Raw genomic sequence first — 19,088 nt, forward strand, 5'->3', positions numbered from 1 at the left:
TTGATTTTAAATAGTCCTTCGCAGTCAGCCCCTGGGAGGACTTCCCACCTTGCTCTGTCAGGGCTTCATCTCTTTTGAGGGTGCGTGGTGGTGAATGTGTCAGAGCAGACAATCCAGTTTCCTTACGCCTCAGTGAGAACACGAGGGTGTATCCCTGTAGTGACATGGCTTTTGACGATGAGTCTTGTCTTAAAAGGTTGTAATGCCATTTTATTGCCATGTAAGAGGAAACAGTCTGAGGTTAGCAAAGCTGGAGTGGTGTCATGAACTGTGACCGGACTGGGGCACTTGATTTATGTGTTATGCTAGTCTTGCTTTGCCCTGAGAAATTGGTGTCTTGTTCTAATCTGCTTTCACGTAGGGAAGGTAAGGCGAGAGACTTGTTCAAGACCGAGCTGGTGTGAGCATCCAAGGGTACAAGATCTCCTGCTCTCCAGCCCTGCGCTCACCTAGCCTCCACGCCACCCCAGCCAGCTGCAAACAGTTGTCCTTTCTAGAAAGTGTGAGGTGCAGCCTGAGAAGGTAATGGCTCTGAAGGGAAGGGGCAAAGTGCCACCTCTCCTGACAGCAGCAGCATGCAAAGCTGGAGGCAGAAAACCACCGCTTGTGTAGAAGGTGCATTATCCTGATGAGCTTAGATGTTAAGTGAAAAATGCTGCTCAGGCTTAATTGATTAGAAGAACTATGCCTTCCCTCACCCCAACTGTGGATGCAATTCCTGCACCCTCTGTGCTGGTGTGGCAACAACTTCTCCTGCTTTTGTGGTTATTAGGGCTGCAGCGCTACGCAGCGTAAGCCAGTGCAGCATCCCCTCCCCACCAGCACAGCCCCATCCAGCCCTGAAAATCCGTGGGTTTTTAAACAACACTTCTAAGGACTCATCTGTCAGTCTTCATTACAGACTGGGTGCTCACAGACCACACAGTACACGTGCTTCCTTTCTCCAAAAGTGAACATTTTCATTGCAATGTAATTCTCCAATTCTTAGGCTTTGCAGCACTTTGTGTTTAGAAAACCTCATGGAAACCCCTGAGTACCTGCTGGGAGGCCTAAGCACTTCAGACACAGAGCTGTTTCACACAAGAATGATTTTTATCAAAAACTATAGTACTTGTACATCACAGAAAACATGTTTTTTCCAGCCACTTAAAACACTTGGTATTTAGGAGTTTCTACTTTAGACATTTGCACACAACTGTCTGTCACTGGTGTCCATTTAATTTGATGAACAGCAAGACACTGCTCTTCTAGGAATGCATGTCTAAAAATAACAATTCTTGAGACATTTCAAATTTAAACAGTTAGCTTGTAACTTCAAACAGTTGCACTAAAGAACAGACATCAAATGTACCTACTAACTATTGTGAATTATTCTTAAAAGAGTAGTGCTAAGGCTTGGGAAAGTATGGAAAAATTGCAGCATTTTTTGCAGTGAGTTTTGGGTACGGACTTGATTCTGCCTGTTGGAGGACTCACTCCTGGTTTAGGGGAACACTTCACTGGAGCTGGGGGGAGAGCCAGCAACCCGTTCCTGCTTTGGCTACAACAGCTGCTTGGCACAAGCAGTGGCAGCAGTTGGACTGGCTATGCTGCCCAGCTTGCAGCGGCCTGCTCTCCACAGCCAGAAACTCCAGGCTCTTCCAGGGAGATAAGGCATGCCCTCTTCTGTTCCCAGAAGCCAGGAATTCCTTCCCAGAAGGAAGGAATTACAATGTTTCTGTAACCCGGAGAGAAACTCCCTCCTGCTAATTGTCAGTGCCCGGTCAATCAGCTCTTAGTCTGAGAGCAGGACACCCACACGCTTACCCAACAACTACATGCATGGTGCAAGATGCAGTGACACCTTCCTCAGTCATGGATGGGAAATTAAGCACCAATTTCCCCGCAGCTATTTAAATCAGACATTGCAGAAAGACAAAGTGGAAGGAGTTGCTTTTAATGGCCAGTGACAGACAGTCAGTCTCCATCAAGACTGGACGCTCACACAGTACACGGGCATTCTTTATCCAACGCAGTTTAATCCTCCAATTCCCAAGCTTTGCAGAGCAGCTGGTGCGGGCCGTGCCTCATGCCCGGGCCATGGGGAGGTCCCGCCGCTCGCTCCCTACCGCACGTAGTTCTTGGGGAAGAGCTGGAAGAGCTTGCCCTCCTGCGTCGGCTCGAAGCCGTACTTCTCCAGGTTGTTGGGGTCGAACGTGCCCGCCTTCACGTCCTTCTCGATGTGGGGAGCCACCACCTCGGTGAAGAGCTGCTTGGCCGTCATGGGCGGCTCGGAGCCCGCGGGGGCGCGGTACGAGACGTAGGCCTTGAGCTTGAAGCCCGTCAGGTCGGGGACGATGAACTCGGGCACCATCTGCTTGATGAGGATGAACTTCCTGTTGGCGGTGCACACGCCCAACTTCTTGGCCCCCCGGCCCTTGTTGTAGCTCCGGGGGCCGCGCTTGCTGGTGAACGGGGACATGCGGTCGGCGCCCCGCACCAGCCCGCGGGCCAGCTCGGTCAGCAGCCCCATGGCAGCCGCCTGCCGGCTCCCGCGCAGCCACCTCCGCACACGCTAATACCGCCCGCTCCCATTGGCTGAAACGCACCGGCCAACCCGCAGCGCCTATCGTACCCTGCGAAGGTCGCGGGCCATTCGGCGCGGGGGTGGGGACGGCCTCGCCAATCAGCGGCGAGGAGCTCGAGGCGTGGGCGGGGCCGGCCACGCCCCCTCGGCGGACGGCGGCGGCGGCGGGTGGGGTCTTCGCTCCGCGACCTTCGCCCCCTGCCCGCGGGTGACCTATGACCTGCGCGGCCCCGAGCGCGGCGGCGGCAGGTGAGGGCCCGGCCCGGCCGCGGGGCCGGTGGGCGGCGGGGGGGGCTGGGCTGGCAGGCGCAGCTGCGCGGGAGGCGCTGGTGCTCCCTGGCCCGGGCCGGAGGCTGCTTCCATCGTCCGCGATTTGCTTTAACGGCAGCAGGGGAGCGGAGCCGGGCGGTAGCCGTGGGCCTGGCCCGCAGACAGGGCTGCGCCCGCTGCTCCCAGGCTTTTCCCCGGGCGGTCGGTGCCGGTGCGCGTCCCCGTGGCAGTACGTGACGTGTGGCTGATAAACCCATATTTTTATTTTCCTTCAAGAACGCGTCCCCCAGGCACGGTTGGGTGCGTGCCGCCGGGGCCCGGGGACGCGGCCGCGCTCCCGGGGACGTGGGGAAGGTCCCAGGGATGCGGCCGCAGCCCCGTGGCCGTGGGGAGGGTCCCGGGGACGCGGCAGCCCCGTGGCCGTGGGGAGGGTCCCGGGGACGCGGCAGCCCTGTGGCTGTGGGGAGGGTCCCGGGGCTCCCGAGGCCGAGCCCTGTCCTGAGGAGTTCTCCCTGAGGAGTTGCTGGGTTTTGTAGCTGGACACGAGGAACAAGGGTTAATGAAGTAAAAAAATAAAATAATAATAATGAAAAAATAGTTCCCCTTGAATTGGCTCGTTCTGGTGAACTGGAAGAGCAGTCCGGATATGCTTTGCGTCGTGGAGGTAAAAAGACTTTGGATTAGAGAGCGCAGTCATCTCCTGACCCTGTGTTCTCTTTTGTTTTTGCTCCTGCTGTACCTCCAGCCATGGGGGAAGAAGGCAACGCCACCAGCCTGGAGGTACGGTATGCTCAGCTCTTACTTTGGGACAGACTTATTTCCCGATTAGTATTTCCAGAACCTGGAAGCTGCTCTACCTAATCCGATAACTTTGGGGTAATGTCTTTCGATGCAGTGCTTTTACTCTGAAAGAACCTTTCCTGGTAAGAGTTTTATCCTTTCAGACATCTCAAGATTGATCCCATTTTTTTGTGAAGTGTATGTTTTTATCACTTTTTAATTTTTTTTTTTTAAACCGCAAACCATTCACACACTGCTTCGTATTCTAAGCTGTTAGCATAATAATACAATTTAAGTACCTTTTGCTTCAACGGTTCATTTTTAGCCTAAAGATGGAGGAATTGGAAAATTCTCTGGCAGCTAGTCTTCTTGCATTTGTTCTTAATCAAATACTTAATCTAAAGTAATCTAAAATACGAATTCTTAATCTAAATACAACACTCCTCATTCAACAAGGCACACGGTGCTTTTTATAGTAATGAAAGAGACAGCCCACGACGGCCTTCTCAGAAGAAAAAATTGCATACAACTCACTTGTATGCAGTTAAAAAAATGGGTTTTTACCCCAGTACCTGTAGACAAAACATAGGCACGTGGACCCATGTACTTAGGAGGTATGAGGAAGTCTAATGTTTTGGAAAATTTAATGCTAAAGCCTTGCTTTCAGCACTGATAAGCAGTTTCCACCCCTCCCTGAATGAGGTATGTCTCACTGTTTGCCTTCGATTGCAACATGGAGTTGTTAAACTCTCAGCAGAGCTGCTTGTTCTGTGCTTGGTACTCTGGATGAGTGTGAGCATTATTTACCTAGCTGTATATTCTTCTTAACTACTGTCAATTCTCAGTTTCTTAATGAGATATCAACATCATTGGAAAAAGCAGCTGAATGCTATTTATGCTAATTCACGCTCTTAGCATACTATTGCTCCATTTTTCAATGAAGCGAGGGTCTTTCCAGGGTTGTTCCACATGTGTTTTGTGTATGAGAACTGTTTGAGGCCGTGTAAGGCACACGCCAAGTCTCTGAATTTCTGTGCTGGCTGCAGGCCTCCTAAGAGGTCCTGCAGGCTTGGGCTGATGGGGTGCACCTGCAGAACTGGTGACCTCCTACCTCTCTCAGATGCCATCATGTAACAATAACTGCTTACAAGTCTTAAGTGTCTGCGTGGTTGCAACCTGGCTGCTTGCTTTCTCTGCTTTTCTGGAAGAAGTGTCAGCCCTTGAAAAGGGCTGCCTGCTGAGAGTGTGAGGGCAATGTCACGTTGTCACTGGTGTCTGTGAGAAACCTTGCAAGAACCTTTCAGTTTTTCTTGAAGGTCTGAACTTTTTTCCCTTTTCTTTTTTTTCTGTGTCGAGGCACAAGGGCTCAGTCTGTACATGTGTGTGTTTTGTTCTTTTGCTCATGAATTTGTTTCTTCTCGTGTAGCAGCAATGTGACTGTCAGTTGGCAACTACTATATTGGATGTTATTTGAGATCATACAGGCCTGGATAGTAGCAGAACTGGTTGTCCCCCTGACGCTGTCAAGGGGAAATAAATTAAGTGACCACAATAGACTTGTACCAAGAACTTGCTGTATTTTACCAGAATGTGTTGTATTTGTTGCTAATGAATTTTCAGCTTTTTTTTTTCCAAATTCTTTTGACTTTCCACTACAATCCCACTAATAATAGTTTGATAATAATAGTGGTAAAGTTCGCTTGGCTCATGTTGGGAAGATAAATTGTCAGTATACTGTGTTAAAGCAACCTAAGAAGACAAACTGAAGACAAGTGGTCTGTTTGAGTTGAGTGGTCCAGATTATTTGCACCATAAAACTGAAATCAATTTCATGAGAGAGACTAGTTTGGTGACTCTCAGCATGCACTTATTTAGCTTTGCCACCATAAGAAAAAACTTAAGAAGTCATCCAGATCTGGAACCAAAGGCAAAAACTGAAACTTGGAAGGGCATATAGTACTTAAGATTCAAGTGCTTGTAAGGTGGAAGATTTATAGGGGGGCATACTTGTCCTCGTACTCTGGTTTTTTTCTGCTTATTCCTAGTATTTTGTTTGCTTTTCCCCCCTATTCTGGTAAGTTTTGAGCTGGCATTTGTGAAACTATTTTAACTGCCAGATTTTTTTCCTGACTAGTCAGCGCAGGTCCCAGGACATTGTACCTGAGACTAGAGCTTTTTCCTGTGTGCATAACTTTCTTTTTATGATGAATTTAATCTGCTGGTTTGTGACTTATCTTCTTGGTCTCATAAAGTCCATTACATCCAGTTCTCATCCTTGTTGCTCTGAATAACATGGAATTGTCAAAAAAAAGTTATCACCTCACTGTTTGACCCTGTTCAGGACTGTTTCAGAATGCATTGAACTGATGCTAATGCAGAACTCCACTAATAGCCCTTTTCCACTGAATGTCGTCATGTTGCAAAGCAGGCTATAGTTGGAAGAATGATGTTGGAAAATCAGTTTGAGTTGTATGTGCCAGACCAGGCACTGAGCTGTTTTTCAGAGGCTCTTTGCTCGTTGTGGGAAACGTAATTTTGCTTTCCTTTTGGTGCTAGGCTGTGTTACCAGCAGGTGGAACACGAATTCTTCAATTTGTAGAAGACCGAATACAGACTACTATGGTAATGTATAGCTTTAATCAGCTGGGTGAAAGATCGTGTGTGCATAAATGGTGTGTAGCTTCTCATAAGTTCTAGGAACTTTGCAAAGTCACAGTCTGAGTGTTTCTTTGCTGTGACTGTACATGAGGCAAGAATTAATTCCTGCTATTTCATCTCACGTACATTGAACTGATCAGCTCACAGACCTTTGGAGGGAGAAAATGCTGAATATTTTGCATGTGAGCTTATCAGTGAGCCACTGGCCTAGTTTAAAGTTCTTGCATATGTGAAGTTTTAATTAAAAATTAAATATTTATGAATGTACTTGACTTTTAGACATCTTACTGAGCTAAGTGTTCTTCAGCCCTCCAAGAAGTACTTAATGGTTTTCAACATTTAATATAAGAAGTTAATAACTTCTTTCCTGCCTAAATTCCTCTCACAGCTGACTGGAATTGTGATTGGAGCTGCAGTCGCGTTACTACTCATAGCAATTGTGTTCGTTATTTACAGAAGAGTGAAACAATCTAGTAAGTACTCAATAACTATGCATATTTTAGAAAGTTTTCTCTGCTATCTTCAATATTTTTGTAATAATACGTGGTCGATGCTTGCTGTGAAGGTAGTGGCTCTTGCAGGAAAACAGCTCTAAAAGGATGAAGAGCTTATGTTGATTCATTTACCCAGGTCTAAACATAGAATTCATAACTGGCACATGCAGGACAGTGGAGGTTTTTATTTCTCGAGTGTACGATAGCCTTAGTATCAGTTGCAAATTATGCAAACAACTTCAACCCTGCTGCGATTTCACTGTAACAGTAATGAGAAATGGGTGAATTAGAGGTTTCCTTTGTAATGTTAAATTAACCTGATCCTTGTATCTGTTCAGAGAGCTTTTTTTATCTCCTCTGGTGGTTAGGTAGAGCCTCAAGTCAGCTCTTCCCTAGGCTGGCTTGGCTAACCAGAGCTGGATAATGAGGTGTCTTGTGCTGGTTTAAATTCCAAACGGTGACTACGAGAGCTTGCTGCTTCGTAGGCAGGGGCCACAGCTGTTATGGAGGTAGCAAAACTGACAACCTTCTACTGTTTTCTTTCCCTTAGCATGGAGCTGCAGATGGTTTCTGATGTCATGCTTCTCTCTTTCAGAACAACTTCAGCCACATGTGCCTCAGTACCGATTTCGCAAGAGAGACAAAATGATGTTCTATGGGCGGAAGATCATGAGAAAGGTAAGTGCATCTGGGTCAGTGGGAAGGAAGTAAAGATCAACATCTGGTTTCGGAGGTGGTGTAAAACTTGCAGTCTTTCACTTGCTTAGCCTGGCCCAGGGCTTTCAACCTATACAATTTCACTGGAATTTTGGGGATGTTTCAGAGCTCCTGGAACTCTGCCTGATTTGCTGATGGAACAGCAACAGCTTCTCTTTCTGGCTGAACCTGCCTCTTTCAAGATTATTTGCAGACAGTGAGGGTAGTAGTAAATCGACGCATATCTAACTCCTGTATGGAGTTGATGATTGTTTAAATGCCTATAGTAATCTTGTCTTTCTCAGTATTTAGGATTATATTCAAGACACTCGGTGCCTATATTCAGGGCTGTCCTTTTCAGATAATATTTTCCAGTGTGCCATAACATTCAGAGCTGATACCTTCTTTCCCGTGTGAGTCTTATCTGCAAAGCAGATACTCAGATTTCTGCGGTCTGCTTGTGAAGAGTGCTAAACACTTCAGCATATGAGCTCTTGTTTTCTTGTACTCAACTGCAAATAAGACTTGTCACGCTGTCTCGTTAGAGACTGTTTGGGAGGGGTTTATCCCGAGATTGACTTATTTGCCTTGGATTGTCAAAGGAATACTGCCTGTGCCCTCAGGTTCCTGTCCTGATGTTCTGTCCTATTATTCTCAAAGGTCTCCTCGAGAATTTTCATCAGTCAGGAATCTGTTTCTGCGTCATTTGGTTAAATCCTTCAAGGCTATGGCTGCCTGTTAGATGTACTTCCATTGTAGTTTTTTTGGTTTTTACTTTTATTTTTGCAATATCCCGAAGAAAAGTCACTTGCAACAAGAAGGCTTGAGGAAATCTGAAGACAGACGTTTCCTTTAATGAATTAGGATAATCTTAGTAGGTATGCTGGGTGTTCAGCACTGATTGCCTGGATTTCATTTAATTGAGGAGATTAATCTTCCTGTCTTTCTCATCAAAATACATGCTTCCCTTGAAGCTACTTAGTGTGTGCGGAATGTGAGAGTTTTTTTTTTTGGACCGTATCATTACGGTCAAAAGGAACACTCACCTATTCAGAGGTGTCATGAGTGGCTATGTCAGCGAAGAGATTTTGCATTTAGTTTTGAACAGGTCCCGGAGGTTGAGGAGGGGACTTCCTTACCTGACACTTCCCGCACCAAAATTTATGTAGCAGCTTCTTGGACCTCCATGTTTTAGTATATATGATGCTATTGATAACACCTGACTAAGAGGTCGCTTTCCAGGTGCAGGCTCTGACCCCTTTCCAAATGTTTATTGCTTGCTTGTAGTCACCTGTTGAACAAATGATGGTAGATATAAAAGGTTAGTGAAGGAAAAAGGCTGTTGAATACTGACTGCGGTAAGTGCTCCCTGTCCTCTGGAGTCAGAACCAGGTGTGGGTCTGGTGCTCCCCAACCTGCTCCAGTCTAGGTGTGCACCACCCATATTGCCAGGGCACTTAAATCCAACATCTGTAGAAAAATAAGGTACAGGTGAGTACTTGCTTTGTTAGTCACTGCTTGTTGAGGAATGTTTCCTCTTGTGAACTGTTGCTGCCTTCTGCCTTACACACTGCTGACCTTGTTGAGGTGAATTTAAATACTTCGACTTAATTAGATGCTGTGCTGGTTCTAATATTCAGTTCTGGAGCTCTGTTTCACTGTGGAGGGATGAGATTACTCCCTGAGCCTTGCCTTTGTGTTGCAGATCAGCCTTTATGTAGAATTTGGCCTAAAAAACCCTCAATGAAAGGAAATAGCGTGTGTTGCTAGGAATTCCGTAATTTTAATGTTCTTTAATGCAGCTGTTTATATGTAACACACATCAGTAAAGAATGCTTAAATTCCATATGGTAAAATCTTTTCAGGTGGTTTTTGATTTGGGGTTTTAGACTTCGCTTTTTCCTTTTATTCCTGAATAAGATACAGAAAATTACAAATTAGCTGCTGCTGATTGTACTTAAAATACCAAGATTTTACTTAAAAAAAAAAAAAATAACCCTCCAAACTAATTAGAGATTTCTTTTGTGAGAGAAGCTTTTTCCTGGGATTCAAGTCTTTGAGAAAAAAAGGGAGAACTAATGATGTGTCGTCTTGGTCCGGCATTTGTTGTGTTTCTCCAGAAGGTGGCACTTGGTAACTTCACAACCGGTAAAAGCCTTGCTGCGTGTCTGTGGTGCTGTTTGTCACCAGCTCAAAAATGAACCAATTTTTGTCAGCACCGCAGACTGCCGTAGGAGACCTGGAGCTTTCAGTGTTACTCATCTGCCTGGTGTTGAGTGTTCCTGAGTGAGAGTTGTATAGCCAGGGTGTTTTTTTCCCTCTACTATCCATTACCGCTGTAGTAGTTGCTTAGTAAAATCAAAATATACTCTGCTTGCTTTCTAGAAGACAAGGGATCCTGGAGTAGATGTTTTTTCCAATCCTCTAAGGTCTTATATGAGTGCTTCACTCTGCTCATGTTCTCCTGACTCGGTCGAGGAGTTGGAACCTTTGCAGGGCTGGAACTAGTGGGGAGCTGCTTTTGGTTTTGAATAAATGTCTGTGTTTTCATTATTTCCTCCTAGGTTACAACTCTTCCAAACTCTCTGGTTGGGAACACTGTGCCTCGCCAAAGGATGCGGAAGCGGGCAAAAGTTTTGTCTTTGGCTAAAAGGTACTTGGGCTTTTGGGACAGGGTAAATTCATGCTGTGGAAGCTGGTTTTGTAGTTTTTTGTTTGCTAGGGACAGGTTCCTCACCACATAGTGCTTTTCTGTAGCTGCTCTTTTTTCAGTCGTGCCAATTGCACATCAGCCTAGTGTTTTACTGGGAAGTTTGCTGGGAAATTGAGTGGTTTATGCATGCGGCACTGTCTCTAGTTTTGCTGAGGAAAGGTGGGAATGTGGAATGCTACTGTTTTATCTAATTGATAATGTGTAACTTGGCATGGTGTGCATTTGGTGTTGTAGTCAACCTATAGTGTCAGTGTTCAGCCCATACTTAAGAGAAAAGAGACTTCTGAACTTTTTAACTTCTGTTTTTTCTTTTTAGGATTCTGCGTATTAAGAAGGAATGTCCAACTCTACAGCCAAAAGAACCACCTCCCTCTTTGCTAGAGGCAGATCTGACTGAATTTGATGTAAAGAATTCCCATTTGCCATCAGAAGTCCTATACATGCTTAAAAATGTTAGGTAATGTTAAATGGAAAGATAGGTTTGGATTTTGATGTTGACGGATGTTCAAGTGATCTCAATATTTGGTGTTTTGTGTCAGGTCTTAAGTTTTATCACCATGTGGTAAGAATCTTTAAGCAGTTGACTGAAAATTCATCTGAGCATGAGGAAAGAATAAATGACTTCTGATTTTCTAGAAACATTAAGGAAATAGTTGAGTGTATTTAAAAAATACAAAAAAGAGATCAAAAATAAAAGGATGTAAATCGGGGATAAATTCAGTGGTAGTGATAATAAAACTATTCTAACACAAATGGGTTTCTGTTAGTGCAATTTAAAAATTCCCTTTAGACTATATCAGACAATTTTTTAGTACAGAAAAGCATTGTAAATGGTAAATGTTAATTGGATACCATATTAACAACTCTCTAAACTGCAGAATCTTTTACTTCTCTGGCTAAAAAGGTTGCAAATAGAATCAAAGTTAACATAAACCCCACAGCTCTTTGGCAGGTTGAGAAGGGGTGATCTTTTTGCCTGTTCAGTAAGGGGTTAAATATGCTGACACAGCAAAGAGGATGAGATCTTCCAATCTCTAATTTTGAGTTTATTTGTTTATGTTCATTTTTCTCCCAATTATGGTATAATTTAGTCCTGAAGGTCACACATACTCTAATAAAACTGCTATTTAAGTCATCTAAACTTTCTACTGTGGAATTATGATCTCCTATGACTAATTGATGTTGCAGTAGAATTTGATTGATTGATCCTGTTAAATGTGAGTTAATCGAGCTATGTGGAAGGCCCTTCTGGTGCTGTGCGCAGAAATGATCAGGTTTAAGACACTTATTTCTATGTGCCTGAGTAGTGACTGACTAGTTTCAGTATGGAAGGAGTCCAGTTGCAGGAGTTACCTGCAGGGGATGGAATATTCCAAACTTGCAGGTACACGCAGATGACAGGAATTCTTCCCTTTGTTTTCAGTATTTCTCGTGTGTTCTGATTATGTGGACAGGGTAGCTGTACTAAAAGGAAAATTTCCATAGAGTACCTTTTCTCATGCAGGGTGTGAATCTTGCAGGTTTTTTCTATTCCTTTTCCTTCAAAAGGTGTTTGCCTGAGGAAGGCTGGATATACTTCCTTCTGAGTCTGCTAGCCTTGCTTGGTGTGCTACTCAAAAAGGAACTTCAGTATTGCCAGTTTTCTGTGTTTCTCTACTCTTGCACATCTGTCCTGGGGAGTTGTGCTCCTTCTGCCGTGCTGTTGGATTGCCTTGCAATAACTGACCCTGGGGTTCCCCGGCTAGTCATGCCAGGGGCTTTGCTAATACACAAAGGACTTTCCAAGGTCGGTGGTAATTTTAGGTTTCCCTTTGCATTTTCTTTCCTGCAGGGTCCTTGGCCACTTTGAGAAACCTCTTTTCCTGGAACTGTGCAAGCACATGTTCTTTGTGCAGTTGCATGAAGGTGAATACATCTTTCGTCCTGGACAACTGGATAACAGCATCTACGTTGTGCAGGATGGCAAGCTGGAAGTTTGCATTCAAGAAAGCGTAAGAACAAACTGATCTGGGGTTCTTGGGATGAATCTGTTGGCGTAGCATATAGGTTGGCATGAATCATTAAGCATTGATTAAACTTCGACATTTGAATCATAGTGGTTTAGAAAGGATTACTTCCAACTACTTCAGGGCCATGATATTTATAAAGATCAATGGTTTTAGCTGTGGTCCCCATGTCTTAGATGAGAGGGTGAAACACAATGCTGATCAGGCATTCTGAAATGTCCTCACATACTCTAGTTGCATAGTTATTGAGGGAGGACAGGATGCGAGGCGGGTAGCATTGGAAATACTCTCCTTTTTAGATGTTAGTTATATAAAACAGTTAGGTATACAGAGCAGGAGAGACACTTCGCTCCATAATACTCTAGTGTGGTAGTCAGTGGGTCTGCCTGGGAGGTGGCAGATTCAGATTCACTATAGGGTTCACAGGGAAAGGAAATGATGGCTTGTGTTATGTGTGTCTTAAAATGTTGAGTGATAGCCCTTGTGATCCCTTCTGACAATTTAGATTATTTCTTTTTACTTCTTCCTGACTGAAGTTTGAGCTTAGCTTTAACATGTGCATAGTTTTGTGATGGCTGAAAATGCAGGGGTTTTGTATTTGTGAATTATACCAAATTTTCTGATTTCTGTGTACTTTTGCATTTTGCTGTTCTTTGTTTTGTACTACCTCTTGACATGTAATCCCTCGATAAAGGGAGCTAATTCTGTCTCAGAGTGAAGGAAGCTTTTTTTTCTTTAATTGGTTGTTACGTAGCAATGACAAGCAGGTCACATCTTCCCCTAGACAAAACTGGCTTTTAGTTTCTTTTAATTTATTGCTTTTAGAATGGTGGTTTAAAGCTTTGGTGATTTCATTTAGCACATTTCCATCAGAGCAGAGAGGAAGCAAGCATCCAGGTTATAATGGGGGACCATTTCTTTTAGGGCTGTTCAAGAGTATCTTGGAGAATGAGAGCGGGTTAGGCTTTCTGAAATGCTCCATAAATGCCAAATACGCAGCTGTGAGCCCGCAGTAATCTTCTGTCCTACACTTGCAGGATGGAACAGAAGTGGTTGTTAAGGAGGTGCTGGCAGGAGACAGCGTCCACAGCCTTCTTAGCATTCTTGATGTTATCACGGTAAGTTCTTGAACGTGCAGGTTTTCTGCAGTGCTGCTTTATGTCACGGAGCCTGTTGGGGAAGTAGACTTTGGATATTGCTGGGAAAGAATCAGAATGGAAAATGTGTCTCTGACCAGTTCTTTTCTTCCTCCCAGGCCTTCACAACTGTAAACTTAGATCTGTGGTGTGTAAGTTTGTTGTGTAATGTGTGTGCTTGACGGTGTAACACTAGCTACTTCTCATAAGTGGTAGGATTTAAATTATTCTTCTATGGCTGGAAAACTGAGGTATGGTTTGGTTTGCTCAAGGTCACAAAATGGTCAGGAGGAGAACCAGGTTAGGGCCCAGAAGTCCAGGCTTTTACGCTGTTTGATTTGTTACTTACTGAATTTATTTTTATTTAGTCTAATGAAAATGAATCTGACAGTTGTTATTACTGTAATTATACTGTGAAACCAGTTGATGGATTTAATTTTTTCCTAATATGTTAACGTTGCTGGTGACCCTCTGAAGGTTGTGCTCTTTGGCAGGTGACAAGATGAGTTCAGTGCTAGCTGGTCAAATCTGTTGCACAAATCAGTGGCATGGGTTTTGTTTCAGTTGGAATTAAAATGATGGTTTTGCTGAAATTGCCACAGTGCATCTATTTAGGAGTATCTCAGTTGAAGGTGGTGGATTCATCCTTTTTGGTAATACAAAAGGACTTACAAGTGCTTCCTGAGGGATTTAGATAGTTGAGAGAATGAAGATAAGCTAATCAGGAAGTTGTTCATAGTTGACTATGTATCATGTTTCTCTTGTGCTTGCCTGTCTCCTTTCATTAAAAAGTACAGTTATTCTATGTGTGGTTTTAATGATTCTGTAAAATATGCTTTGCCACTTTTAGATGCGAGTATATATCTCCATATATAATTTCCATAAAGCCTATCAAAAGTGATAAACAGTTTTTGAGCGTGGTCGTCACACTTTCTTCTGTGGAAAGTAATGGCACGTGAATAATTTGGACTGTATAAGTCTAGTTCTTGCTGTCAAATCCATATTCGTAGCAGCGTCAGAGATAGCTTTGGCCTTTTTACTTCCATCAGTGTATTTTCTTAATGACAGTATTCTAAAGAGAAGGACCATTGTATAGGAACATGAATACTAATCATATTTTTTTCCTATATTCTTTTTGAATAAACAAGGAGAAATCCTTCTTCTAAAACAATGGTTTGTAGTTTTGGGTTTTTTTAAAGAGTGGTTGCCATTCATTTTGTGTTGTGGTATGGTTTTCTTGTGGGTTTTTTGTTGATTTTTTTTTTGTTGGTGGTCTTGGTTGTTGGTGTTTTTTTAGTTCTCATTCTATATCTTTTTTTTTTCCTTCTTTGTCTTTACCTGTTCTCACTGGTAAATCAGAAAATAAAAATTATTGGTAGTGTGTTGAAAAGAGTTCTCAGCATGCATAAGAGTATATAACGAAAAACCTTGCAAACTTTTTTGCTAAAGTAACTTGTTTCTCATTTATTTTTACAGCTTTCTCTTTTCTCCCTTGTTTCCCATCTTTGTGAACTGGTGGTTGTGTTTCTGTTTTTCCTCTTCCTTGTGCTCCTTGTTGACTTTAGGTATAGGATTAGCATGAAAATGGGCAAGGAGAGAGAAAGTAGCGTTGGTCAAAATAGAGGAGACTTCTCAGTGGTGTTCCAGCTTAGTGAGTCTTACAGCTTCCCTGCAGATACCATAACCTTCATTAGGTTTCACTGTACCACCAAACACAGGGATCTGACGTCAAGAAAGAATGTATTTGGAGAGGATGTCAGTTGTCTGAGCTGAATTTGTGATTCCTTTGACTGATTTTATAACACGTGATGTCAGGCTGGTCCCCTACTTGACCAAGAGATGTGCAAGAAAATCGAGGTTGCTGCAAGAAGTGGTGACCTCTTGTTGTTGGATCTAAAAGAAAGCTCATGCAAGAGGTACTTTTTCTCAATTAATTTTCCAGTTTTTCAAATGGAAAAGTCCCCTTAGATCTACTAAATACAAAGATATCAGCTGTGACAGGAGACGTGTTCTGTGTTTCACTTATTCTGAAAACAGATAAATGCTGCTTTCTCGAAACTGGAAGCTTTTGAAGCCAAGTAGATGCCAGCCCTTTCCTGGTGCTTTGGAACAATTCAGCGTTGTAGTTAATCTGACTCTGATTTGCTGCTGCCTCAAATATTAAAGTCTCTGAACTGAACGTTCTTGATGTCCATGCAAGAAGCTGTTGCTCACTCTACCCGTATGTGCAGTCAGATCTTTTTCCTGAATGGTGAACTTCCATTCAGAGTTAAATGGGACAAATGGAGACAGCATTTGATGCTGATTGTTAGCGCTTTGGGTTTTACTCTGCTTTTGTCCATCTCCATGTGGAGGTGGTGTTTGGAAAACTGTGAGCAGGTGGCATAGTTGGAATGAAAAAGAAGAGATTGGGAGGAATATTGATCAATTGCCAGTGACTGAGGGGTGGAAAAAAAATGGAAGTCTGAGGATTAAAAAAAGTGAAAAAACACGGATAAAGGTGAGCCTGCAGGGCTCAGGTCTGTTTAAATGGCAGTGGACAAGATGGATGTGGCAGTGGACAAGATAAATGAGGTCATAAGGAAGCAATTGATTGCTGCAAGAACTTTGGGTTGCAGCAGCATTGGTGTGGCGTGGAGGAAGACAAAATCCAAACGATAGGAATAGGGAGAGTATGTTAATTTTTGGGTACAAAAGTAGTTACCGCTCCAGGTGGGAGAGTGTAAGGCACCTGTGTGTCTTGTAGCAGGTTTGTTGGCCAAATCCAAATGAATTTCATTATTCTGGATTCAACTACTGCTTTAGCTGTGACATTTGTCACCTACAATATTGAATTACTCCACAGCTCTTGGAACAAGACAGAAGTAAATAGTTACCTGTGTTGAGAACAAAAAGTTCTCTGTTGACAAAACCCTAGGTCACTACTGATTATAACTTTGCTGTTCCATGTGACCTCAGTGTGTGATTGTAAAATAGCATAATTTAAACATGGTATTCTCCATGTGTTGCTGATTACATTGTATTTAAGGGAACTGACAATTATGGGAACATTTCCTCTTTGAGTTCCCCTGACAGCTTTTACCATGTTTCAAACCAATTAGACATGGTGGTTGGCCCTTTCAAAAGCAGGCTGCTCTTGTGCAGGGATTTTGAAAAGGATAAATTATATGCTGAAAAACTGGAGGGATGGGCTGTTCTTTGGAGAAAAAGGCTGCTGCATCACTATCCGTTATTATCCTAAAATGGGTTTTCTGAGAGACTGTCAGCAGTGGCCTGTCTATCCTCAAACAGGCACTGTTCAGAAAAAAACCCTAACGCTTTACTGGGTGTTGAACATATAAATGTGATATACAGTACTTATTTTGCCTTTTTGAGTATCTGCTATGGAACGCTATTAAGCTTATTGCTTATCCTTTGTCCAGTGTCTAAAGATTTAATAATTTCCTTTATTTGTCACTGTGTACTTGGTGTAGAGGTTGGTAGGAAATACAATTGAAAGCAAATATAGCAATGTATGTGCTTAAAAGCAGACTATATGCATCTTCTTTTACATTTGAATCCAAGGAAAATTCCAAATGAATTCTTGTCTGAAGCCAGGCTTTAAACTGGCCTGTAAAGGAGGCATGTTGCATTTATTTGTGGGTACAGCAAAAGCACAGAAGTGGTGTTTGTTAATTACTTAATTAAAAGAAACTCAGGAAAACTGAGGATGCCTGGTAGCTTTGCACTGTAGGTCAAAGAAATGTTTAAAATTTAAAATCCCTCAGGAACTTGAAAATCAAAGCTATTAATATCATCCCTAGATTTTATAAGAAGGTCAGCTGAAGTTGGTGTAATTAAGAAATTGGTTCCAATTAATTTAATTTAATTTTAGAATCTGTTTCATCGTGACTTCCAGACCAGCAGGCAGACAGAGCTGTAGCTTTATTTTCCAGAGCAGTTACAGTTCTACAGAATGTATTGTTTGTTTTTACTGTGTTCTTTAGGCAGAAATTCTTCTGCAGCGATTGTTTAATTGTCTGATGCTCTGGAAGACTTGTGAGTTTTTTGACTTGTAATCAGCATTTAGCATCTGGATGTTTAGTGTTTGGAAAAATTTGCCTTCTGCTGCTCAGGAGGAATGAAAGCTTCAGAAGCTGTGACTGTTAAAAGTAGAAACACCATTTATTCATTAGCTCCTGCTCTGTACCACAAAATGACTCCTTTTATCTTAGAAGTGCTGGACAAATCAATATTTTATCTGTTAGTAAATGAATTAATAACTTACATTCTTTTCAGCATTTATTAACAAGGTAGAAGGGGTTTTTGGAGTTTTTTTAATCCAAGTTTTTAGCAGTAGATTTCTGTTAAAATCTGTTCTGATTGAAGGGGAAAATCCTAAACCAGAAGCTTGCCTTTCAGTGTCAAAAATCTTTGTATTCTACACGCTTACAGTTTTATCTTTCATTGGTTTGTTAATTCCCCATCTCTTCTTTGAGGAACTCAGGACAGTCTATAACCAGTTCATGTCAAGTAAAGAGCAGCTGTTTGGCTTTGTCATTTGGAATATTTAATACGTATATATGAAGATACATACAACACAACATGTCTGCCTGGTTTTTGTGTAATTCCATTAAGTATGTAATTGCTATACAACTTTGTTATTCTTTCGCTGATTGTGTGAGTCTGTGTGTGTTATTGCAGTAAATAGCTTGGACATCAGATAATAAAACCAACAAAACCTCTTTTCTCTGCAGTCTTGAATAGCTGGAATTTGAAATACTTCTGAAGCCTGGCTTCATCTGTAATAAAACTAACAGAGTTGACAGACCGTCCAGTTTGCCTTAACGTGATGCACCTTCTCGTAGCTTTTATTTCTCTACCTGTGTTTCTGTTTAATGGTAGTGAAATTGCTGGTGTGAATTCACCTGACCCTGCTGCCCTCATTCCACTCCCTGTAGGTCATGGAGCATAAGTTCAAGGCTTTTTGGGGTTAGATGATGTCGTGTCAAGCATATACGATATCAAAGTAGAAATTTGGGAAGTGATTGGGAAGAATTGGGTCAGATAATTGGTGGATTAACCTTGTGTCTCTGAAACTTTATTAGGGTCATCCTGCTCCTTATAAAACAGTCTCAGCCCGAGCAGCCGTTCCGTCCTCTATATTGCGACTTCCAGCAAGTGCCTTTCAAGATGTCTTCCAGAAATACCCTGAAACTCTTGTTAGAGTGGTACAGGTAGGCTGCTTTGTTAAGTGGAATTGGGTGGATGGGTGGGGAATCACTCTCATTTCAAAGTTACAGGGAAGATGTTTCGAAGTTCAGCAAGCTAATCATCCTTTTGCAGGTGTGGAACTGTTCAGTATAGCTTCTTTTCAAGATTTGGTCTAGTTCTGCTATTCCTCTTGCTCTTAGAGCCCTAGACTTAATGATCTCAGCCTTAATCACATACAGAAATAAATAATTTGTGTATATAAAAATATATATGCACACTGAATCAGGTTCTGTATGTGACAGGCTCTCGAATCAGCCTGACCTGCACTGTAAGCTTGTTGGCCCCGGTGGAATAGAACGGGCTGGCATGGGCTCTGCATCATGGTTACGCACCAGCAAGGCTTCAGAATGGCTTAGAGTGTGGAAAAGACTCTCATTTTCTGAAAAAGGACTGGTGTACCCTCAGAAGCCATTTGCTAAGGGGTGATGCTTTGTAAAATTCACAAAATTCAGACTGACATGAATTTCCCCTTGAGAAGTGATTGTTGGCATCTGAGGAAAGAGCTGTGTGTGCTTT

At 42.8% G+C, this 19,088-nt stretch overlaps 2 protein-coding genes across 6 annotated transcripts in view; one reads left to right on the top strand and one right to left on the bottom strand.

Annotated features, from left to right (window-relative positions):
- Positions 1-1,920: 1,920 nt before the first annotated feature.
- On the bottom strand, positions 1,921-2,566 carry MRPL41 (mitochondrial ribosomal protein L41). The gene has a single exon (XM_056352670.1). The coding sequence runs from the start codon at positions 2,510-2,512 to the stop codon at positions 2,105-2,107; it is 408 nt and encodes a 135-aa protein (XP_056208645.1). The 5' UTR covers positions 2,513-2,566; the 3' UTR covers positions 1,921-2,104.
- A 7-nt stretch (positions 2,567-2,573) lies between these two features.
- PNPLA7 (patatin like phospholipase domain containing 7) overlaps positions 2,574-19,088 on the top strand; it is a 125,492-nt gene continuing 108,977 nt past the window's right edge. Inside the window, exons 1-10 of one of the 5 annotated variants that reach the window (XM_056352666.1) lie at positions 2,574-2,815; positions 3,582-3,621; positions 6,173-6,238; positions 6,663-6,747; positions 7,319-7,446; positions 10,029-10,117; positions 10,494-10,634; positions 12,009-12,168; positions 13,221-13,301; positions 18,407-18,535. In XM_056352666.1, the coding sequence (XP_056208641.1) occupies positions 6,236-6,238; positions 6,663-6,747; positions 7,319-7,446; positions 10,029-10,117; positions 10,494-10,634; positions 12,009-12,168; positions 13,221-13,301; positions 18,407-18,535 (816 nt within the window). In that variant the 5' untranslated portion in view covers positions 2,574-2,815; positions 3,582-3,621; positions 6,173-6,235. The other 4 variants (XM_056352662.1, XM_056352665.1, XM_056352667.1 and 1 more) reach the window with 4 other exon arrangements.

This window comes from Falco biarmicus, chromosome 9 (assembly GCF_023638135.1).
Source record: "Falco biarmicus isolate bFalBia1 chromosome 9, bFalBia1.pri, whole genome shotgun sequence".
Classification (NCBI taxonomy): Eukaryota; Metazoa; Chordata; class Aves; order Falconiformes; family Falconidae; genus Falco; species Falco biarmicus.

Bases quoted from the DNA above. Each gene is read 5' to 3' on its own strand.
- MRPL41 (XM_056352670.1), bottom strand. From the start codon at position 2,512: ATGGGGCTGCTGACCGAGCTGGCCCGCGGGCTGGTGCGGGGCGCCGAC.